This window comes from Pyrus communis, chromosome 4 (assembly GCF_963583255.1).
Source record: "Pyrus communis chromosome 4, drPyrComm1.1, whole genome shotgun sequence".
Taxonomy (NCBI): Eukaryota; Viridiplantae; Streptophyta; class Magnoliopsida; order Rosales; family Rosaceae; genus Pyrus; species Pyrus communis.
Window position 1 is genome coordinate 15,010,195 of NC_084806.1, and position 25,234 is coordinate 15,035,428.

The 25,234-nt window shown below is 39.2% G+C and overlaps 2 protein-coding genes across 3 annotated transcripts; one reads left to right on the top strand and one right to left on the bottom strand.

Moving 5' to 3' along the window:
- The first annotated feature begins 3,565 nt into the window (after positions 1–3,565).
- LOC137731814 (putative E3 ubiquitin-protein ligase XBAT35) lies at positions 3,566–9,266 on the top strand. 2 transcript variants are annotated; one of them, XM_068471041.1, is made up of 10 exons: positions 3,567–3,967; positions 4,143–4,254; positions 4,862–4,942; positions 5,081–5,169; positions 5,306–5,397; positions 5,679–5,760; positions 7,501–7,603; positions 7,774–7,848; positions 8,103–8,188; positions 8,322–9,266. In XM_068471041.1, the coding sequence occupies exons 1-10, from the start codon at positions 3,866–3,868 to the stop codon at positions 9,021–9,023; spliced, it is 1,524 nt and encodes a 507-aa protein (XP_068327142.1). In that variant the 5' UTR covers positions 3,567–3,865; the 3' UTR covers positions 9,024–9,266. The 2 variants fall into 2 exon arrangements, with proteins under 2 accessions (XP_068327143.1, XP_068327142.1); XM_068471042.1 differs by lacking the exon at positions 7,774–7,848 and having other exon boundaries at positions 3,566–3,967.
- Positions 9,267–11,178: 1,912 nt separating this feature from the next.
- Positions 11,179–13,665, bottom strand: LOC137730509 (uncharacterized). The gene is made up of 5 exons (XM_068469499.1): positions 13,391–13,665; positions 12,458–12,670; positions 12,149–12,367; positions 11,924–12,017; positions 11,179–11,833 (listed from the first exon to the last, which is right to left on the bottom strand). Exons 2-4 carry the CDS (start codon positions 12,536–12,538, stop codon positions 11,964–11,966), a joined length of 354 nt encoding a protein of 117 aa, XP_068325600.1. The 5' UTR covers positions 12,539–12,670; positions 13,391–13,665; the 3' UTR covers positions 11,179–11,833; positions 11,924–11,963.
- Between the last annotated feature and the right edge of the window lie 11,569 nt (positions 13,666–25,234).

Here is a 25,234-nt window from a genome sequence, read left to right on the forward strand (position 1 = left end):
AAAGCGGACAATATCGTGCTACGGTGGTGGAATGGGCCCGGGAAGTGGTCCCCCCCGGGTCGGGATATGACAATTTGGTATCAGAGCCTAACCCTGGTCGCGTATGTGCCGACGAGGACGTCGGGCCCCTAAAGGGGGTGGATTGTGACATCCCACATCACCCAGGGGAGTGATCCTTATATGTATATTCTCATCTCTACTTAGCATGAGGCATTTTGGGAGCTCACTGGCTTCGGGTTCCATGAGAACTCCGAAGTTAAGCGAGTAGCGCGCGAGAGCACTCCCATGATGGGTGACCCACTGGGAAGTTCTCGTGTGAGTTCTCAGAAACAAAACCATGAGGGTGTGTTGGGGGCCCAAAGCGGAGAATATCGTGCTACGGTGGTGGAACGGGCCGGGGAAGTGGTCCCCCCCAGGCCGGGATGTGACAATTTGGTATCAGAGTCTAACCCTAGGCGCGTGTGTGCCGACGAGGACGTCAGGCCCCTAAGGGGGATGGATTGTGATATCCCAAATCGCCCAAATGAGTGATCCTTATATGTATATTCTCATCTCTACCTAGCACGAGGCCTTTTGGGAGCTCACTGGCTTCGGGTTCCATGGGATCTCCGAAGTTAAGCGAGTAGCGCGCGAGAGCACTCCCATGATGGGTGACCCACTGGGAAGTTCTCATGTGAGTTCCTAGAAACAAAACCGTGAGGGTGTGTTGGGGGCCCAAAGCGGACAATATTGTGCTATTGTGACATCCCACATCGCCCAGGGGAGTGATCCTTATATGTATATTCCCATCTCTACCTAGCACGAGACCTTTTGGGAGCTCACTGGCTTCGGGTTCCATAGGAACTCCGAAGTTAAGCGAGTAACACACGAGAGCACTCCCCTGATAGGTAACCCACTGGGAAGTTCTCGTGTGAGTTCCCAGAAACAAAACTGTGAGGGTGTGCTGGGGGCCTAAAGCGGACAATATTGTGCTACGGTGGAGTCGGGCCCGGGAAGTGGTCCCGCCCGGGCCGGGATGTGACAATTTGGTATCAAAGCCTAACCCTGGTCGCGTGTGTGTCGACGAGGACGTCGGGCCCTTAAGGGCGGTGGATTGTGACATCCCACATCGGCCAGGGGAGTGATCCTTATATGTATATTCTCATCTCTACCTAGCACGAGGCATTTTGGGAGCTCACTGGCTTCGGGTTCCATCGGAACTCCAAAGTTAAGCGAGTAGTGCGCGAGAGCACTCCCATGATGGGTGACCCACTGGGAAGTTTTCGTGTGAGTTCCCAGAGACAAAATCGTGAGGGTGCGCTGGGGGCCCAAAGCGGACAATATTGTGCTATAGTAAAGTCGGGCCCGGGAAGTGGTCCCGCCCGGGCCGGGATGTGTCACTAAGACACTATTTTTTTTTTTATTAAAAGCACTTAAAAGAAAATTCTATCAAACACTTAACAACTTTATTTTACAACTGTTTATTCTCATACCACAGCAGAATCATTTTATTTTATTTTTTTTTAAATCATAGCAACACCAAACACCAAACTAGCCCTTAATGTACTTATCTATATGTTAGTGTATCTATTTAGAATAAATATATTGTAAAAATAAATTTACCTCCTCATTATAGCTATATACATAAAGAAAATTTTATTTTATTTTTTGAGAAATTTGCACAAATGCCACCTAGACTTTTGTTGGTGTGCGTACTTACCCCTAAACTTTTATTTTTTTTATTTATCACCTAGATTTTGCATTAAGTTGCAATGTATCACTTACTATTTAAATTTCTATTACTTGATGATGTGGACAAATAAACCCTACATTTTGGCTGACGTGGACCCCAGGTGTGCAATAATGGCAATAGCTCCTGCGCTTGCCCCCCTTTAATCTCTCCCACCAACTTTCCCCCTGGGCGTCGCAGGACGGCGGTTGCAACACTCTAATGGGGGAGGTGGGCTGGTTGATGATAGAAAGGTATCATGAGTTTTTTTTTTTATTTTTATATTAATTTATAATACTTTTAACTAATACATATTTATTTACCAAATGGCATTGACATTAGCAAAAAAATTGAGCCCTATGTTGTACATGTTAATTAAAAATTTCTAAAAGGTAGGTGGTACATTGCAACATAATACAAAGTTCAGGTGGTAAATAATAAAAATTAAAAGTTCAGGTGGTAGATCCGCACACCAACAAAAGTCCAAGCGGTATTTGTGCCAATTCCCCTATTATTTTTTATTTGGTTCATTAGCTATATATATTGCAATAAAAATAATTTACCTATCCCTTGAAAATTAAACAAGATAAATTAATATAGCTAGATATTTATTTTTGTATAAATTAATTTACCTATATATTGTTTGTAAAAATTAATTTACTTATATATTATTTATACAAATTAATTTGTGCTACAATTAATTTGGGACGGAAAAAAATTATACCTACATAAAGTTGTATCAAATATTAATCTCTGGTTAGATTGTCCGGATGTTGTCATATTGTGAATTTAACTGTTTTTATTTTAAGACGTGAGTCAAACTTTTAATCTGATAGTATAAGCATTTGTTTGACAAACGAGCATTACCAATACATTCAAAAAACTAGAATGATCATTTATTGCCTGTAGATAGTTTTTTTTTTTTCTTGAACTTGTGCCTGTGGATAGCTAGCAGGTTCATCTTGATATTGTATTGTGCTAACAAACAATATTGTTGGTAGTTCAGTGTTGAACTTCTTAATTCACATTTGTTTGCAAAAACCAGTTTAAATTGGTTTTTAGAAATTATGAGTTTGGTGTGGATTCTAGCCCCAAAAAAAAAAAAAAAAAAAAAAAAAAAAAGAAAAAGAAGAGAGGGAAGTTTGGTGTGGATGGTTGAGATTAAAGGATTGAGAGTCATGACTTGGTGTGTGTGGGCAGGTTGAGAGAGTTATGAGTTTTGGTATAGGTGGTTGAGTCTTGCGTTGGGACTTATCAATTTTTGTTTAGGCATTTTTTAATAATTAATTTTAGAAACTATATCCTCTAAATAATTTATTATTTTTATCTTAGGTTAAAAGTCAGTATTTGGAAATTTATGCCACTTGTTGTCTGATGTCCACAAAATTATTATTTTTATTTTGTACAAAATTATTAAATGAAGTGAAATTAAACACAAATGAAATGAAACTATTAAATGAAGTGAAATTAAACACAAATGAAATGAAACTATATTCTAAAACGTGACTTATTTTGTTTATTATTAATTTATTAGATTGCGTGTTCTATTTCAGAAGATTTAAATCCAATATCTGTCCATTTCTTCTGTTTATTAGCAATAGCAAACTATTTTATCCTTTTTATGTAAATATTGTGTATCAAAAGTAAGAGTAAAATTGAAAAAATAAGTATAAAAAGAGAGTAAAATAAAAAAAATAGGAATATAATTGTTATTTTATTAAAATGTACAAAATTACTATTTTACCTTCTTTTTGTTAATAGTAGTGAGGGTAAAAAAGGAAAAAAAATGGCAAAAATTTACAAATCAACGATACGAGGATCACCTTAAATAATCGCTTCATCCCGTGTTTATTCGATTTCGTTTAAAGGATGTTGAAAATATTGTTAGCCAAAATTTTCTCCAGAAAAAAATTTAATAAAATAAAAAATATCTTCGTTGCTAAGGAATTCAATTAATTTCATCATCCACTTGCGTTCCGTTTTGACCAAGTTTCTTTGAAAGCACAGCACTCCCCATCCATATTCCAGGGAAGTTGTGATTTTTCCGGAAATTTTTTTTAGTTTCTTATATTTTTCCTCCTGCATTTAACACCCTAGGTCCTCAAGTTTTCCTTCAAAACCCACAAAGGGTAATTGCAGTTCTCCCCGGGGATTTCAATGGGACTGCAGCAATCGAAAGATGAGTTGCTCCATCAGCAAGTCAGCTGTGGAAACATCGAAGGGATTAAAGCACTCTGCAGAGACGGTGCAGGCCTGGAGGTAATTAAGGGAGATTAATTTAGGATTTTTGTTTAAATTGTAAGCATAATGTGATTGTTGGTAGTGATAATTTGTTTTGTTTTGTCAATTGGTAGTGATAATTGTAGAATATTTTGGATTTTTGGGGGTTAGATTTGCTGAATTATTGGTTAATTGTGGTGATTTTGGTTGTCAGTGGATTGATAGAGAGGGGAAAACCCCTTTGATTGCGGCCTGTATAAATCCTGGGCATAACCTTGCAAAAACCTTGATTGAACTCGGTGCAAACGTCAACGCCTATCGCCCCGGTACGTTTCCTATCTTAATCATCACGATTTGATAACTTGTCAGTTGGGTTGATCTCATGTTGAAGTTTATGTACTTGGACAGTGAGAAGAAAGAAGGAATAATGAAGATAAAAAATGAAAATTGGTATTTTTGGGTTCATAGATATCTAAGAAATGTACCAATTGGCAGGGTAGAGTTGTCACCAAGGACCAGGAAAGTATTAAAAGAGTGGCCTGGCTATACTTGGTAGCCACACTTGTTGTCTAAAATTTAGGTTTTTGGTCCAACTTCTCTCTACAAGTATTGCCCTTTTATGTGGGGCTCGCGTTGGATCCAAATTTATGCTGCAATCGTAATGGAAAAATATCACCATTGATCTAAGTACCACTTTCGTACTGATTTTTTTCCTTTGCAGAAAATGGAACACTACGATTAGATATGCTTCAAGTGTTATTTCTTTCTGATCCCCTCTGTCCTCCCCAGAATTTTGTTGTGTTTTACCATATTTATTTATTAAACTCGTCTTGTAATGCAGTCTTGTTAAAACATGCTATTATAAATGCACGCACCTTGATCTTTGGCTTGCATTAACAATTTCCTTTTTGTTCTTTTCTCAATGCGCTTTAGGTCGTCATGCTGGGACTCCTCTACATCATGCAGCTAAAAAAGGCCTAGAAGATGTTGTTAAATTACTTCTTTCGCATGGAGGTGTGCAACTCTATTATCCATTCATCTGTTTGAAAGTATTAAAGAATGGAGTATAAAACTTATGATTTTACAATAACAAACACAGTTCTTTTTATGCATTCTTTATAGCTAATATATAATTTGTTCAAAATTTTTCAGCAAATGCTTTAATCATGAATGATGACTGTCAAAGTCCTCTTGACGTTGCTAGGGCGAAAGGGCACACCAATGTTGTCCGCGCAATTGAGGTTATTAGTATGCAATGTCGTTCTGTGCATATTTTTTTACCATCCGGTGTTGCAACTTGTTTAAATCGTCTTCTCTGATAGTTCTTCATTTTTCTCTTTTAGTTTGTCTTCTTAACCCATTTCCCAATGTTTGTAGAGGCATATTTGCTTATTCTCTGGTTGGTTGCGGGAGTTTTATGGTCCTGGATTTCTCGAAGTACTTGCTCCTCAGTTGGTTTCAAGAAAAGTGTGAGTGTTATGTAAAAGTGATGTCATCTGGAAGTATTTCCGTGTAGTTGTTTTGCTTTTGTCGTCAATCATGATCTATGCACCAAGTTGTCAAAGCAATAATATAGATTGATTGGTTTGACCTGTTTTGAAGAAGTTTATATCTCACTTGTTTTAATTATTTATGTATAACTTTAATTAGTGGGATAAGGCTTTGTCGTCGTTGTTGTTCTTGTAACTTTGATCGAGTAATTGTCTGAAATTTCACTTGACATGTTTGCCTACTATTGCATACTTTGCAGTTGGGTTGTTGTTTTGCCATGTAGTTCTCGCAAACCCACCAAGCCTTTCAAGTTGGAGCTTGCCATGTATCCTACCATGCAGGTATTGCTAAATACAGCCTTCTATTCTTAGGTTGATTAGGCTTAATATATGATTTTAAATCATTCTAGATTTAGTTCTTCTACTCATACATTGCATTCAAGTCGCTTTTAATTTAGGCTACATTGAGTGTTTGCTTGCAGATTACATTCGCGTGAATTCTTTCCCAAAAAAAAATAGCACTCTAATAATTCAATAAACAAAATACAATGCCTGCGTGAGTTAAATATGATTCCTATAGCTTTGCATTATATAGTTTGCTAACTTGCCATCAATAATGTTTCCTTTTCTTTTATAGTGCACATTCTTGAACTGCCCATTCTTTTTTGTCATGTAAATGATAAAAAGCATCCCCACTTAGTTGGATACGGCTTTGTTGTTGTTTGTTGTTGTTGTGGATGATAAAAAGCATCAATTTAATTTCCAAGCTCAGGCCTTTTTTAGGAATGGAGATATATTAGATTTATAGTGCTACCACCTCTTTATTGTCTTCTTACTCGTTTAATATTTTATGCATTTGGAACACTCTGACCAAATTACAAACTGAAATAAATAAATAACCTCCATTAATTTTTTTTGTGTCAAAACTCAACAAATAACAATGTTATTTCCCATGGGAGTTGGTGGGTGGGTAGCCTTAACAAACCTTCTTGATTAGGATCTCCTTTACCCTTCTTTGCCTATTGTAGAATTCTTCCTTCCATCAAATAGCTCAATTGGAAATTGTGAGCCAATGTTTCTTTATTTGCATAAACTTGAACACAATATTAAATTTGAACCCTAGTCTACCAGTTGGGTATAGCACTCCTAGTCAGGAAAAATAGTGACTGAAATACTAAATAAAATAATAAGGTCAATATGTTAAGTACACCCAGGTACTGAACTACACTTTCAGAGAAAACAAACTAGTACAGGTGGTTTCTTCTCATTAGTTAATCCCTAACTCAAAAACTGTGTCCACCTGAGTACCCCCTAGTATACTAGGTAACTCAAGTTCCAGTGAAGTACAGTCCTTTTCAACTCTTACGCTCAGTTCTCTACTGTGATTCTTGGTTTTGAGAAGCTTTCAAGCGCTCGTATGGTAGAGAACTTCTTGTACCCTCTCAAAGTAGAAATTCAGGGGAGTTCCCCCTGGAGACACCAAGACTCTTTGTTCTCTGTCAAGTTCAACCTCTTTTGGGATTTCCCATGTGATTTACCGAGGGTCCTGATACTACTGTTGCTTTCCTTTGGTGTGTCATGTGCTCACAACCCTGGGCTATCTAGTGCTACCATCTTTGGTTCTTTCCTGAGCATTTGTCAGGGAGGGCTTAATGTCCGGTGTTCATTTTACATGTAGCCAATGCGTTCATGTCCCTATTCAAATACTATGGGTCTAGAAGTTGTCATTGAAAGCCTTGTGTTTGCAACGTAGCATAGCAGTAGTACCTTTATATTTAATTTGTACTGTGCAGAATACAAAAGAGTTGAATCTTGTTATGTGGTGATTTGTAGCTTAATTTTTAAATTTTTTATATTATTGTTAGTCTGCTTGTCTAAGTACATGCTAGATTGGTTTACATTGTTTGCTCATTTCCTATTTTCCAAACACTTTGATAGAATTAGTTGTCCAACATCATGTATGTCTACCTTTATCTACTCCGGATTGATATATCTAGGATGCACATTTGTTTTATGTTATGCATATTTTGGGTTTGGCTAATATTGCTAGTGTCCATACATTAAACTCTTTCTGATAAGCAGGATGCCAAGCCACGGACAGTTATTGCATTGTGGAAAGTCAATCTGGAAGAACCAAAGTTACACCTGTCTGATCCTTCAGTTGTGATTCACGATAACACCGCAAGTAATACCTTTATTCCAAAACAATTATGTCCGAGTAATTTCAAACTATATTTCTTTAGGCTATAAATCTGGGGTTGATGTCACATTGACTTCGTATCCCCTTTTTAATTGAATTCTATGTCACATTGACTTTGTATCCCCTTTTTAATTGAATTCTATGTCCATGCATAGTCCCAAGAGGCAGGAGGCGGAGAAGAAGCATGTACATCGCCCAAGAGGCTAGTAGTAGGCATCAAAAACTTAGGCGTAAGTATGATATTCGTTAATTACTTCCAATCAATATAAATCATAGAAGTGAATGAGAAGAACTTTAGCAGAAGATTTTGGATATCTTCCACATCGAGTGCTGCAGTAATGTACTGATGCCATCCTCCGGCCTCCAATCTATATTAGGCTTGTCGTCTAGCTAGGAAGAAAATGAAGTTTAATTGTTGTGTGTGTGCGTGAGTTAGGTTTCTGTTGTTAATATCCCATTCAAACTCTGCATTCCTTCTTTGCAGAAACACGTGTCAAACTTGCAGCTGCAGATGAAAATGACAAGCAACAACTTCAGTTGTTTTGCAATGCATGCAAAGGAATTCCACAGGTAAATTTCATCTTATCCTTCTCTGCCGTATACATGCCGTTTTTAACTCCCAGCCTCTCTCTGTAAGCAAGCAATTAATCTTTGGCAAGATGCTTGGGTGGCTATCATATCTTACATTTGTGGAATTTTTCAGGCGTGTCCTGCGTTTTTGGGTAACAACCAACCCCCAGTTGCTCCAGCAACGGCGCCACCAGCTGCTCCAGCAACGGCACCACCAGCGGCAGAAGATTTAGAGTTGGCCATGGCTATTAGTGCTTCCATTCAGTCTGCTATGCAGGAGAGAGCATCCTTTCCTGATCCTCACCCAACCTATGAAGGAAGTGCATCCAGTAGTTATAATGGTTGGGCCGGAGCGTCTCCGAGTAATGACAGTTACAATGGTTGGGGTGTACCAACTGCCGCTGCTGCTCCAAAAGTAAGTAGCAGCAAGTGGTCAGGGACTGAGAGTAGCAAAGTTGGAGAGTCATCTCAGCAGGTGGAAATCCAGGATACCTCTTCTGTCCAAACAGCTCCTACCTCAGATATAATCCCATCAGCCCCACCAGTTGCAGATGATAGTCTAGATGCAGCTCGTATTCACTATCCTTCAATTGATTTCAGTCCTATCGATATCCCATCCCCAAGCCTTGAAAGCAAACCTGCTAAAGTTGAAGAGAAGAAAGGTGAAAGCGGTTCATGTGTGATTTGTTTGGATGCTCCAGTTGAAGGAGCTTGCATCCCTTGTGGACATATGGCTGGATGCATGTCCTGTTTGAAGGAGATTAAAGGCAAGAAATGGGGATGCCCCGTCTGTCGAGCCAAGATAGACCAGGTTATAAGGCTGTATGCTGTCTGATCAGTGATCCATAATATATATAAGTTCAGCATTGTTACTGCAAACACCTTGAAAGATATGTTTTTGTATCATAGTATGTACTAGATGAAGTTGTGTGTGACTTAAGGTTTCTACATGTTACCACATAGTATTTACGTTTCACTATGTTTCTTAAATATCAGCGAGACGGCAACCTCTGTTAATTTTGATTTTCCAAGATTTTTTGTAAGTTGTATATGTGAATAAAACTAATTTCCCAATTAACTTGGGGCTGGCTGGTCAAGTTTTATTTTCGTCTCTACTTTTTCTTGGTCAAACGATAGATTTTGTTAGATTAGCCACCGACAGGGTTCAAATTCATGCCGTCAAGCAAGGGCTCAACTCTTTTCCACCACTGTGGTAAAATGTCACTTGCTATTTTCGTCTCTATTTGGATATTGTGGGATTTTACTCTTAAAGTTACAATTTGCAAACCATATGTCACTTGCTATTTTCGTCTCTACTTGGGTATTGTGGGATTTAACTCTTAAAGTTACAGTTTGCAAACCATTTTAACGTACTTTGTAATTTGGGAGAAGGAACTCAATTTACTTCTCAAGCTTTCTATTAGGGGTTGCAATTTGGGCGGGTTGGAAGGTCAACCTACCACTAACCCATTCTTTACAATTTGGGTCACCGGATTGGATGTTCCGGTATTAATATTCGGAAAGAAGAAAGACAGAAATACAGAGAGAAGCAAAAGTTTGATGATATGAAATTCGAAAACAAAGAAATGGGGAACCGGTTTGAAACGAAGAAATGTGCTGAGCCAACTTGCCATGACTCCAAGCACTAAATAAAATTTAGGAAGTTTTAACGAAAAGCTCACGGTACTGTTCATTTTAACGAAAAACCATATTTTTACACTAAAAAGTCAATCATGGTACTATTTACTTTACCCTTTATTTTGTTCTTATCATTAAAACTTAAAATTTTCAAACCCTTTTCATTAGTTTTCCTTAAATTTTAGGGTACCATGTTGTCTCCACTGTTAATTTATATTGAATATTTGGATTGTCAGCCACAGTGTATTGTTGGAATGCTGATAGCAATGTTTCCTTGATTGCCACTCTTTGTTTAGGGTTCCAATATTTTAAGAATGGCCAAAAGATTAGTGTGATATAGACACTTTACGCGAATTTCCAAGTGGATGAGATTGGTTGAGTGGTCTCCGTTGGATATAGGATTGAGTCCGTAAGGTAAGGAAGGCAGATTTCACCGATTATTCCTACTTGACGCTGTAGACAAGTATTTTCAAAACCTTGTACCATTATGGAGAGTAACTTTCATAGCACGAATATATACCATCACTATGACGTTTCGTACTCATGATACAATATTTGAGAGAAAAATTTATAATTAATGTGGGACACCATGGTAATGGTATACCCTTGCTATAGAAGTCTTTATCCTAGTTATGAGGCACACATGCATAAAAGCATCTTAAGGCTCGTTTGGTGGGTCAGATGAGATTGGACTTGATATTTAGGATAGGTTAGGAATGGGTTGGAGTGGTTAGGATGAGACTATTGTCAAGCGTTTGGTGTAGACACTACTAGGAATAACTTCTTGGGTGACGAAGGGGAAAGTGTCGTGCAAAGAAAAAAACCGTCGCCGGAAACATTGGGCGGTGAGGAGAGCGTTGCGCAAATTCTATTGCACAAAGCTCTTGACGTCAAGCATTGAGCGACAGGGATATTGTTCATTGCGCAAAATGAAGATTGCGCGACGGAATTGGTGGTAGTTGCGTGTACCGAACGACGAAACAGGGGTTCGACCCCCAAACTCTTGCACGACGAACATTCGAGTTCGACCCACAAACTCTTGTGTGATGGACATACATGTTCGACCCACAAACTCTTGTGCGACGAATATAAAGGTCGTCCCAGTAAGATCTTAAAATTAGTTTTTTAAATAATTTATTATTTATTTTTAAATTAGGTTTTTAAATAATTTATTATTTAATTTTTTTTCGTTTATTTTTAAATTAGTTTTTTAAATGAATTTAATGAAATTAAAAATAGAAAATGTAAAGAAGGATATTGAATTAAATAATTATTGTAAATGTACATACAATGAAAAAAAGTATTTTTAAATTTGAAAACAATTTAAAACAAAACTAAAAAATGTAGTCATCGACGTCACAATCGTCGGCTAGTGGTGTTGTTGCTGTGTCGGGGGGTTGGGAGGTCGTAGCTGCTGTGGCGGGGGGCTAGGAGGTCGTTTCTGGAGGTGGTTCAACGTTGGGGAAGTGAATGCCAGAGATTTAAAGTGGGCGATGTATTTGGTTCATCAAATTGTTTTGGGCCGCAATCTGAGACTGCTGGGCAGCAATCTGCTCCTTCAAGCCCGCCACTTCAGATGTCAGCGTTTGGACCTCTTCAGTTCGCTACCTGGAGGATGAGGCAGATGAGTCCTAAAGGAGGGCTTTCCCAAGTCCCCGGTGAACATTCCCATGCAATCTCAGGGGGAAACACCTCCTCAATCGGGGACTAATCAAGTGTGTCTGTCATGATTTGAAACCCAGCATCCTCAGGGGCAAACACCTCCTCGATTAGGGTCTCTAGGGAAAGCCCGGAAGCCACCTCCTCTAGAATGGTCTAGCCCTTCTCCACCATGGTGGACTAGAAAAATGAAAAAAATAAATTAATTTGAATATACACGTAATTAATATTAATAATAATTGAATATTAAAAAATTGAAATAACTTGCATGAAGCTGCTCCGTCAGCTCATCCCCGGGCCGAATGTACACCTCTTTGAACATGTCAATTTCAGGAAACTTTGACCCCCCTGAAAAAATAAAGTGTTAACATAGATTACCAAATGTGTAATAAAGAGTAAAAATATTGAAAACTTAAAATAAATATATGGTTATCTTACGTTGCTCCTTTAACCTATAAGAGAAGCGTCTTGAGCCGGATCAGTGAAGAAGCTTCTTCTTCAACCGATTGATCGAGTTTGCCTTCACTTTTTTCTGTTGAATTAAAAAAAAAAAAAAACGTATTAGTTTAGATATTTATAACAAATGAATGAAAAAAATGAAAATTTTATTTAAAATTGTAAATTTTTTTATTAATATATTATTGAAATATATATTATACGTACCAGGTATTTCTCATCTTGAAAATGGTCGTAGAGCCATTCCCATTCATCTCGACGGTCCACCAACTCTATAGGGCACCCAACTTCTAGAGCAACCTCCGGACCGTCATATAGCTCATAATGCTTGTGGAGGTCGCTCTTCCATTGAGTGAACCTACTGGAGCAAAGGTCGTTGATGTATTGTAGTTGATTGGCATTGAAGTTGGAGAGCTCATAGTGACGCTGCAAAACTCAACAAATAAATAGTAGTTAAAATTTATAATCTTTGTATACTTTAATAAAAATTTAGTATTTAAGGTTGAAATTACTTACCGATAATTCATGAAAAATGGTGTCCTTGAATTCTTGTGGGACATGTGAAGGGGCAATGGTTGCTGATAACCTACCCAACATCGGTGGGCAACGCACTGTGTTGCTCCTTTGTTGCAGCCGCACGATGTCGGTGATCCCACGTAATGGCGATCTTCTTGGTCATGGTGCGAGTAGTCTGTATCGTCTTAAGAAGTTTGCAAGGGCCTTTTTGACCTACCAAATAAACAAAGTAAACATTAGACGAATTCTAGTTTGTATCGAAAATTTGGCAGAACCTCCCCTAAAACTATAACATTTCCTAAAACCTGTAGACAATATAACAACAAAAAACAACACATCCACCCAACAATTCAAACAGTTTATACCATTTGGGGACGTTAAAACAAAATTTACATCCTGTTTATATGACTTCAATTTACTTAGTGCTAATTAATAATAATTAATATCGGTCAAAAGCACAATTCAAATTAACTAGCTAGCATGCATGTTATTCTCTGCAAAAAAGGGACCATCTCATTGTTGACAAAGAAAGACATAAAGAAGGTTGATTGCTATTTAGCTTAGCATATTCAGAAGAATATAACAATCTTTTGCAGCACATATCAAATTGTTCAAACCAATAAAATCCACACCAATTTTGCTCTGTAAAATTAGTTGGAAAAATGGTTATATGTGTGTGTGTGTGCGTGCGCATGAGACTAACAGTTGAAAATACAAATACTCTAGTTGCAAGATAGCTTAAGACTGGAAAACATTTGTATCCATTAATGGAGACTATTATGAATTATTATTTGTGGTCAATTTGCAAGCCAAAACTTGAGAAAATATTACAAACCACATATGCCACTCGTATATTTGTAAGGAACATATCATTATGGCTATGAATAAAGATGGAACCATAAGCAAGCTTATCAATTAACAGAGCAAGCTTACCTGTATAGGACCCCTCTCCATGGACAGAGGAGGCCTCACCAGATGGCTGAGCCTCCTCAGAACTCCGGGGCCGTCGATGAGTTCGTCAGGCGCTTAGGATAGGATGCGTCACCTAAGAAGTTAATGATGCAAGAACAGTAGACACTATTGGCCCCAAAGGTGTGACTGAAGGGACACCCGTCATGCCCATATCAGGTGTGGAGGTGGCAACAACATTACCTCCTTAAGAACGTGTCTGACTGCCTCTACTAGCTGTCCCCCAGTTTGATATTAAGTTCGACATCTACAAAAACAATCAAGAATCTGTTTAGTTGGTCATCTTATTATATGCATTTCATTTCACATATATAAGGCGAACAAAAAATGAGATAGGAATAAAATTGAGTATTGCAAGGAACATGTTTTTTCATAAAAACAAACAAACAAATTGACCGATCTACAATAATCTTGAAATGCATGCCATTACAAAGTTAAAACCAACATATTATCAAATCAATAATCTTCAAACACTTTTGGGCATACAACATTTTTATGCACTGAAGAAGATCAGTTATATATAGATGCGATGAAGAACTCAGAGAAAGAAAAAAATGGAAGAATCTTGCAATCTTTCTAAAAAATCTCAGAGTTGGTTACAAAGAATATTCTCACCACTATTTATACTAGATACAAAGCTTAATGACTAAGCAATCCTTATAACTACCCAACTCACTAGATTATGACACATGTAATACATTGACCAATGACCCATGTCATCATCTCAAGCCATCCATATCACTCAATACCTTGGTGCGAATTTGAATAAAAAAAATGGAAAGAGTATGAGGACATGAACTTATATATCATTTATTTGATTAAGAGGCAACGAATGAAATTATGAAATTAAGTATTGAACCCTCAACCAGGAGCAAATTACATTTGTGAGGAGGAAGATGCTATTTATGTTACATCCCACATCACCTAGGGGAGTGGATCTTGTAAGCCTTATATTTATATTCTCATCTCTACTTAGCATGAGACCTTTTGGGAGCTCACTGGCTTCGTGTTCCGTAGGAACTCCGAAGTTAAGCGAGTTCGTACGAGAGCAATCCCATGATGGGTGACCCACTGAAAGTTCTCGTGTGAGTTCCTAGAAACAAAACCGTAAGCGCGTGGTTAGGGCCCAAAGCTGACAATATTGTGCTACGGTGGAGTTGAGCCCGAGATTGGTGGGGGCTCAGGCCAGGATGTGACAATTTAGTATTAGAGCCAATCCTGGCCGGATGTGTGCCGACGAAGACGTCGGGCCTCTAAGGGCGGTGGATTGTTACATGCCACATCACCTAGGGGAGTGGATCCTGTAAGCCTTATATGTATATTCTCATCTCTACCTAGCACGAGGCCTTTCTGGAGCTCACTGGCTTCGAGTTCCGTAGGAACTTCGAAGTTAAGCGAGTTCGCACGAGAGCAATCCCATGATGGGTGACCCACTGGGAAGTTCTCGTGTGAGTTCCTAGAAACAAAACTGTAAGGGTGTGGTCGGGACCCAAAGTGGACAATATCGTGCTACAGTGAAGTCGAGCTTGGGATGTGATGGGGGGCTTGGGCCGGGATCTAACAATTTAGCCCATCAAATAATAACCATTAGAGATTCTAAATTTAAATCGCTGCAATTGACAATCGTACGATTAAAAAGTTGGATTATATCCCTCATGCATATATAGCCAATATGAAATTTAAAGGTACCAGAGACTCTGAATAACCAACAAAATGCCATTATCATAGTCATGATTGATCCCTAAGAACATCTGATATGGATTTTAGGTAGCTGATCACAAGGCATATCTTATTAACTTCTTTACGTATATACATGTTATGCTAACAAGATCCCAAGTTAGGTAAATATGTATTGGAGCACTAAATATATTAATGGTTATCTACATGTACAAACTATGGATTTTGAAAGATAACTATGAGAAGAAACTAGTTTTTGAAAGATAACTATGAGAAGAAACTAACAAAAAGTCTATGTGATGAGGTTTCTTTTCAGTGCAGGAGTGTGCTAGGAACTTGAAAACTCATTTGAATGCTTCTTCCCATGTTGTGTATCCTGAGAGCACTACTTGGACATATACAGTGTCTTCTTTATTCTTAAAGTTTCCCTATTTATACTCCACCAAACCACCAAAAAGAAAAGCCAAAAAAGCACAATTTCACAAGGTCATCAATATCCTGTTCTATAAACTAAATGAGGCAACATCATATGTTAAATAAATCTCAAGATTAGAACTTGGCATGAACATATATAAAAGTTAAAAACAATGTGATGAATAAATTATGAGCAATCAGCTCTAGAAGGATAACATATAGCAATGGGAAAAAGTAAGCATACATGCAATATCCTTCAGTACCATAAAAGTTGCTCAGTTGCTTGGTAAACTGTCTAACTCCTTTATTAGAGAAGTGGTCTCCAATGCCTGTCATGATGAATGAAGCATTAGAATGCAGCAAGAGCGTAAGAATGCAATAGTAAATAATGGTAAGAGAAGAAATGAATTCTTAGTTTCAATGATCTACAAAGTTAATAAAATCCAGGAAAGCACCACTCAAATATATGAAAGGAGACTAAATGAAGAACTAAAATGGATGATGTTCATAATCCAACCAAAAACAATTGACAACTAATATTAGATTGACCAAATCAAAAGGAAACTAGGCAGTGCTATAAATGTCAAACTTCTTTTCAAACATACAACACATGAAAAATTGAAAATCATCTACGAAAGAGTTGGCATGGAACTTTTTGCAACAAAAATTGCACACCACCAAATTAATCCATACAATGCTACATCGGTTTAGCATCGAATCCTTTCATGATAAACATAAAACAAGCAGAACCACATGATTATAAGTTACAACTGAAAACAAACATCAACTTCATTCACGTCTGTATTTTGACAAATGATCCAAAATCATTCAATCACCAACCACCAATTCACGACTCAATTCAACACATCATGCTGAAATGATAAAACAATGTCCACTCAATAAAGTCCGAAGTTTGTAGTCCTATCTAACTTGAACGCTAATTTTACCATAAGCACAACACAAAATTCAAGACACCCATCAACGAAGATTTTAGTAACTAACAATGATATTAACAAACAACAAACATCTGCTAAGATTTTATAAACTATCAATGATTTTGACAAACAAGAAGCCACAGCATACAGTTCAATCACATAAACCCGAAACAACATGGTTCAAATCCAAACTCTACGAATCCTAAAATAAAATTGACAAAGGAATTGCAAGAAAAAAAAGCATTTCAATCAATGTTTGAATTATAATTTTATAGGCCGGTTTACAACCTGGGATGAATGTATAGCTACATGCATAGAGATTTAACCCATGATGCCCAATTCAAACTCAATTCCAACCCTAAATCCCTAAATCCCTTAATTACAACCCAATTTTAACCCTAAATCCCTAAATGTTGTAATTAGAACAATTCAACATAAAATTTAACCCTAAATCCCTAAATGTTGTAATTACTGGGTGCTTACCTAGTAATGTTGAGGCGGCGAGGAGAGGGTGTGGCGACGGAGTGCGGCGGATAGGGAGATTGTGAAAGAGAAAAAGAAACAGAGAGAGTGCGAGAGAGGGAGAGAGGAGCTTGAGGTAGTGAGTCTGAGATAGAAAGAGCACGAGAGAATGAGAGAGATAGAGAGATGAGCTTGAGAGAATCGAGCGAGGGAGGGAGAGACAGGGAGAGAGAAGGAGAGAGGAGCTTGAGAGAATCGGATAGAAATCGAGTGAGTCTGAGTGGGAGAGAGAGAGAGAGTTAAGGCGCATAATTAAAAACGCGCCGAACCTTGGCAAAAAAAATCAAATTTTTACATGTTTGCGCAACAAGGGTGTTTAAACTTTCGTCGCGCCACCAGTTTTTTTTTTTTTTTTTTTTTTAAATGAATTTTAAAATATTTGCACGACAAAGATTTATAAAATATCGTCACGCAAATATGTAAATTTAATTTACTTTTTGGTTTAAATAATTAAATAAATACTTTTTTAATTAATTTTGTTACAAATTTTAAATGAAACTTCTGTTTGTATACAAAATAAATACCATTCAATACACATCATTACATTTACATCACAATTTTTCATTAATCCTTGTCTGAACTAGAATAAAGATCATCACTATCGTCATATTCAGACTCCCATTCCCCCTCGTCTGTAGGCACATCAACATTGTTGTTCGCATGCTCGGGTGCATTGTATCACGGTAGATCCCTGAGGTCAATCATAATGGAGTCGATCGATATTTCAATTTCAAGACCTTCGGCTACCTGATACGATTCTTGTACAATAGTCATATCTCGTAGTGTATTTGCACCAAGTGTTGTTGAAGTCTCCAATTGTTGGTCAACAACGTCACCATAATCGTCATCGCCAGCAGGATCTCGGTCTAGAATATCGTACAACCCTATGTGCTCAATCTTCTAAACTACTTTTCATCCCCTCCCGTCCTTGGGGTCATCTATATAGAAAATTTGTTTAGCCATCGTGGCCAAAATATAGGGGTCGTCATTATACCAATATCTATTAGTGTTGACCGATAGCAAACCATCATTTCGCTTAACATCTCCAACCCGACGTGGGTTTGTATCAAACTTGTGACACTTAACAGGATAACTTGACACCGGTCTTTGTAAAGAAATTGCACAACACTTGTTAGTTTTTCATAGAAATCAATGTCTGCAATGTCACCAGAACTCGGGACATGTACCTCACTATTTTGCATACAAAGCTTGTCATTGTGATCAGCTGCCAAAAACTTGATACCATTTACATGACAACCGGAGTACAATTTTGCGCTTAGGGGCCCAATCACCAAGTTGTACAATTCTTAGTGTAAGCGGGCAAATTCATTTCCTTCAAGTTCTTCACCTAAATAAATGAGAAAAAAATTGTCATGTTAGCTTAACATTTACAATTATGCAAATAACCCAAAACATGAACAACTTACATTTTCACGAAACCATCGAGGAAACAATTCACGATGCTTTTTAGAATATAAATGTGAAGGATGTTCCCTCTTCATCAACTCTTTATGCTCATCTAGGTAGGTAATTGTCTCGTCACAATTGTTAAGTACAAACCAATGTGCTACATCCATGTCCATTTTGTCAAATCACTCCCTTCTGATTGGTTCGCCAAATGGTCGTGCAATTTGGGCAAAAACAGAAAGTTTTTCACTTCTCACACCACCGTCATTATTGCATTGCTATCAGTTGAATGTAGTCTCAACGTCTTGTAAGTACATTGCACAAAATGTAAGCGACTCAAATCCGACCCATGCCTCCACAATTGATCCTTCGGGCTTTGCCCTGTTCCATGTACTCTTTTTTAATTCACCCAGTAGTATGCATCAATAAAAAAATTATTGTATAAAATTAGTCAAATTGTACATACTGTAAACACGAAAAATTCCTAAAACAAGAAACAAGAATACGTGTACAAAATATATTTTTGTATTAATGATTTTGGGGTTACAATCTCTTTGTAATTTGATCCTCTGATTCTATCTTCGTAGGGTGTAGGTTTGTGGATAAGTTGTTGATCCAAAGGGCCGTCGGGGCTTGATCTAAGGATGAACAGTTGATGAATGGATCTTCAAGGGGCGTTGGGCTTGATCTTGAAGAATGGGTGTATGGGTTTGTTGAGGTTGTTAATCCAAATGGCCGTTGGGGCTTGATCTTAGGATGAACGGATGATGAATGATGAACACTTTCTTCAAGGGGCCGTCGGGGCTTGATCTTGAGTTGGTGGGAGTTCTTCAAGGGCCGTTGGGGCTTAATCTTGAAGGAGAATTTGACGAAGAACGAAGAGTGCTTTCTTGATCCTTTGGGATTTTCTTGAGAGCTTTAGAGCTTCAAGACTTCAAGGTTTTGGTGTGTATGTAAATTTCTCTTCCTTTTCTCTTGATGGAGAAGCCTATTTATAGGCTTTGAGAGTGAATCACCACCATCCATTTTTTTGGTGAAGTGAGTAGGTGTTGTAGTTGAAATAAGTGTGTGAGGTTGGTGAAGTAAATGGAAGTTGTAGGTGAAATGAGTGTGTGATGTAGGTGAAATAAGTGGAAGTTGTAGGTGAAGTAAATGGAGTTGGTAGGTGAAGTAAGTGTGTGAGGTTGGTGAAGTAAATGGAAGTTGTAGGTGAAATGAGTGTGTGATGTAGGTGAAATAAGTGTGTGAGGTTGGTGAAATGAATGGAGTTTGTAGGTGAAATGAATGTGTGATGTAAGTGAAATGAATAAATGTTGCAATTTTAATACATTGGTTAACATTTATTTCACTGAAATTTCGATGTCTACAAATGCCCCCACTTCAAGGCGCGTCGTATACATGTTCTTGTCACGTGTAGAAGATGCATTTTGAAGTCCCTTAATGTAGATGTCAACCCAAGGGCCGTCGAGGCTTGATCTTGAATTGGGCTGGAAATTTCTTCAAGGGCTGTCGGGGCTTGAACTTGAATTCGACTGGACGATTTTCTGGTTTCCTCCAATCGTTGATTTTCCACATGCTTAATCTTGAACTGGGCTGGAGGATTCTTTTGGTCTTCTTCGAAGGTCTGAACTTACTCCTTTTATCTGGAGTTGAATTTGATTCAAGGGTGGTGAACACTTGATTTTGAATCGGACTTGTGATTTCTTCAAGGGCCATCGAGGCTTGATCTTGAGTGAAAATAGGACCATGAGCGGTTTCAGGATTCAGACACATGGCAGGCAAACACGAGGTGGAGGTAATGACCTATTTCTTTGTTCAATCTTTCCAATTCATATTGAAGAGGGTTAGAGGATGACTCAACATATGTAGTTGTTGCGTTTGCTAACGATCCATAAGATTGATGCTTCATTGTCACTTGTCTTAGCTGTTCTCCAGGCAGATGTGGTCCCTTCTCTGGAAGTGTACCAACCGTTGAAGATGACTACTCGAGAGCAACGCTAGGTAAGCAACCAGGGAATAGATTCCAGGCAGTCGGTTCCAGATCGGAAGACTGACTCCAAGTGCCGGCTGATTGCTCTCTTTCTCTTTGCCTGCGGGTAAGAACAAGGACAAAGGAAAGGACATGGAGAAAGCATGATATGAGATACTTTTGCTTTTTGAAGAAGTGTTGACGATTTAACGGCGTCGCGCGGCGAGGCTTTGCTCTTTGGCGACGGTGCCAGCGGAGGGTTGTTGAGGCTTCTCGAGCTCTTTGATTAGAACAATGATGTCGAGCTTGGATTTGACTTAAACTCCTCTGTCTGGATGGTTCTGCAGGGGAAGGTGTCGCGCTTCAGCAATTTGTTCCAGCTCCTTGTACCGCATTCTTCTCTGCTTGTTTCTTTTACATAGCCGAGGTGGTGCACAACCCTTTGCCTTTAAATGGTCTTTCAGGGCATCATTTCTCAGTAATTCATCTATGCTTGGCAGCTTCGGTGTAAAGAGCCGACACTCCGTCACCTGTCCTGGAGTATGCGCCGAGGGAATTCGGGACTCACCAATAATTAAAGATGAGTACTCGAGAGCAACGCTAGGTAAGCAACCATGCAAAGGTTCTTGGCAATCAGTTCCAGATCGAAAGTTTGATTTCGGGTTCGGACTGATTGCTTTCTTTCTCCTTGTCTTGGAGGTAAGAGCAAGGGCAAAGGAAAAGACAGGGAAAAAGCATGATATGAGATACCTTTGCTTTTGCCCTTGATGATATGAGATACTTTTGCTTTTGAAGAAGCAGCGAATGAATCAGCACATATATTTGTTGCGCTTGTCTCCATATGCTTCGATCTACCGTTTCCTCCTGCCTCATCTGTACTCCAGGCATCTGGTATTTTCTTTGGGGCTACATCAATAGTTGAAGATGAGTATTTGAGAGCAGGGCTGGATAAACAATCAGGGAAGGGATTCCAGGCAGTCGGCTCCAAACGGGAAGCTTGATTCCAAGTGCCGAGTGATCTCTCTCTCTCTCTCTCTCTCTTTGTATTTCAGGGAAGAACAAGAACAAAGGAAAGGATAGGGGGAAAGGCATGCTATATGATACTCTTGCTTTCAACCTTAATGATATGGGATATGCTTGCTCTCGAAGACTTGGTTGAATAGGTTATCTCAAGGGAAGAAGAAAACTGAGCATATTGAGAGGTTTGGTTGCAGCTACATTCTCGGCCGAGAAGAAGAGTCATGCGTTTTTTGGATGTATGCCTTGCCATGAATATTGACATATATAGGGATTTTAATGGCAAGTAGTAGTGCGGGTGCGGCTTTGTCACCCACGCTTGTCGGTAAAAGTGTGGTGGTTGGGATAATGACCTTCACGCGTTTTCAACTTTGTCAGAGATCTTTGACAAAGTTGCACGCATTATCTGAAAAGCTGAGATTGCGTCTGAAGAGCGTTGACGAACTTTACGCAGGAAAATCCGGCTTTTAAGATTTGAAAAGTGGCGTCTCTTTTTTTTTTTTTTTAATTGGTGGTTGTGTTGCCTCTCCTTTTATAGAGGTATCGATCACATCCAACGTGCACACTTTGAAGATTACCTGCTTGTGAAAATCATCTCCGGTGTATTTTTTTTTAGATTTTACTTCGTCCCACCCTTTTCTTTTAACATCTTTGAAAATGGCTAACCCATCTAACATTTGCTTAGATTTGAGTCTCAGTGGTGATACAGGTGCGCCGCGTCAGGGTAATATATGGTGTCCGTCTTTCTTATCTTCTAATGGCCCTCTTACAGGTAAAGACTCCGTGATGAAGGATGCAACAATGGCTACAGTAGTAGCTAGGAACCTCCTCACTCCTAGAGATAATAGGCTGCTTTCAAAGACGGTCCGATGAGTTGATCGTTCAAGAGTCCCTAGCTCTCAGTGTTCAATGTGCGAGCTCTGTGTCCAACATGGGCCAATGCCTACTTGCTCGATCCCGTCAAGTTGAATCATTGACGGCGGAGGTGGAAAATCTTAAATAAGAGATCAAACAGCTTAAGCGAGAGAATAGAGGTTTGCACGTGCTTGCAAATAATTATTCGACGAGCATGAAGAGGAAGCTTGATCAGCTGCAAGAATCTGAAGGTCGAATTCAAAGTGACCGTCAAAGGCTTGCGGTTTTCTTCCAGAGGCACCTTTTTCCTTCGTCATCTAGCGTTCAACCAAGTATTGAGGCCTCGAATGATCTATCTTCGATGTCTCCCGTTCCTGGAGTTTTGCCAAGTAGTGGGGTTTCACATGAGCAACCTTTGTGAAAGCTCCATCTTTTTTTTTTTTTTTTTTTTTTTTGTACGCATTTGTAATTTCTCGGAGATCAATGGACATACTTTATTTTATTCAGTGTATTGTGCTAAATACAGATAAAACATATATATCACCAAGATGTGTTTTTTTCCTTTTTTTTTTTTCTTTTTTTTTTTTTTTAAGTCATACTTTTGCAATAATTCTGTCGCCCCCACCTCTTTTTCCTCTTCCTTTTTGACTTGCTAACAGTAGCTTGCAATTTCTTTTTGTGTGCGTGTACATTGTTCTGATGATGAGTATGACAGTTTGGCACCGTTGGGTCCCTAGCTGCACTTATGCGGATTGCTATTTGCACAGTCAGTGCAACATTATTTGCACAGTCGCCGTACTCCATCTGCTTCTCTGGGATCGCATCATCACTGCGCAACCATTGCACAATCGCTGCAATATTTGTTGTCTTGTGGTGGAGGAATGAGAGAAAGCATCACTTAAATCAGGCAGCCCTTTATTGAAGTCAAAGCCACCTGGCAGCTGGTGTCTTTTTAATGCTATTTTCTCGAAGAAGTTGAGTCCAAATGTTAGAGCTCACCAGCTTGCAGCAACAGACTTGTCACTAACCCAAGTCCGGTCTTCTCAGCAAGCTGATTCGGGAGATTATCAAGCCACAAAGACTTTTTAGCTTCCATTTAGATGCGTCTAGATACGTTGATATGAGAGCAAGAACAACTAGGCATCGAAGCATCATGACTTGAAAGTGTTCTCGGGGAGCGGGGAGCTACACTTTCTCAATGCCAAGAGGAGATTTCACGCCTAGAACAAGAGAAAGGTATGACTATGGAATTGCCCATCTTGTCTCCCACCAAGGTAGAGACTTTGAAGACTTCGGAAGGCTTGCTTGAAGATCACCTCCGTAGTTTTAGGGACATAGTTTTCGAGTAGTGTCTTCTGCCTTCTATTTTGTAATCAAACTTTTCCTTCAAAGAAACAAAGTGTTTGCATTCTTGAATTTGCTCTTTATTCAAAGTGTTTGTGTTTTTGTTAATGATGTGACTGTACTTGAAGTTTTGAAGTTTCAAGTTGCCTACGTACCCTTGGTTGAGGAGGGATCAAGTCATGACGTAGTTCAAATGAGGGATGGTATTTTAGTTTGTTTTTTGGATTTTAATGGTGATTTTGGTGATGATTTTGCCGTACACAGTTTATGCTCTTGCGGGCCAGGAGTGTGGTACGTTTGCTTTAGGGGTAGTAGCGCTTCAAAAATCTGCCGTTGATGGGGCCGATCTTCAAGCCGTCTTCTGCCATGATTAAGTAGGCGCCATTGGTGTAGACCTCTTGTACTACGTAGGGTCCCTCCCACTTTGATGTGAACTTGCTTTTTGTCTTGTGAGTTGTAATGATAGGCCTACGCAATGCCAGCACGAGATCTCCGGCTTGGAAAGACCTTGGGCGGACTTTCTTGTTGAATGCCTTGGATAATCGTGCTTGGTGGCATTCCAAGTGTTGTTGAGCTTCGAGCCTTCTTTCATCCAGCGCTTCCAACTCTTAAAGGCGCAACTTTGCATTTTCTTCATCAGTCAAGCCTTCTTGTATAGCCATCCTTAGTGAGGGGATTTGACTTTTGAGCGGTAGCACAGCTTCCACGCCATATACAAGAGAATAAGGAGTAGCTTGGGTGGGAGTCCTGTGTGTAGTCCTATATGCCCAAAGTGCTTCACTTATTCTTTCATGCCAGTCTTTCTTTGTTCGGCCGATTACCTTTTTCAGGAGGTTGCACAACGTCTTGTTGAATGCTTCCGCGAGGTCGTTGGCCGGAGCATGATACATAGAAGACTTGTGCTGCTTGAACTTGTATTTGTCGCAAAGCTCGTCCACGAGTCGGTTGGAGAACTGTTTTCCGTTGTCAGTGATAATGTAGCGAGGCACACCATATCGGTGGATGATATGCTCCTTGATGAAACGAACGATAGTTTCTTTTTTGACTTCCCTTAAAGGTATGGCTTCAGCCCACTTGGAGAAGTAATCTGTTGCAGCTAGAATGTAAGCTTCTCCTGCAGATGACTTTGGCATAATTGGTCCTACAACATCCAATCCCCATGCGTCGAATGGCCATGAAGCAACTGTAGGGTGTAATGGTTCAGGCGGTTGATGTATGAAGTTGGCGTGGAATTGGCAGGCTTGGCACCTTTTGGCGTGTTCCAGGCAGTCTTTCACCATGCTCGGCCAGTAGTAACCCATTCTTTTGAGTTGGAAATGTAGCTTTGGTCCAGACTGATGCGCCCCACACACACCTGAATGGGCTTCTTCCATGGCTTGATTGGCTTCTTCCTCACCTAGGCATCTCAGGAGCACTCCTTCAAAAGAGCGTCGGTACAGTGTTCCTTTGTAGTAAAGGAAGCGGAGTGCTCGTCGACGTATTTCGGAACGATGTCTAAGATCATCTGGAAGCTTTCCGTGCTCTAAATAGTCGATCAGCGGCTGTCTCCACTCTTCAGCATCGACTGGAAGTACTGAGATGACATTTGTATCATCCGGTGACATTTCATTAACGAACGGAATCACCCATCTTTGGCAAACTGGCACGTCTGCAGCTTCATCTTTTCCT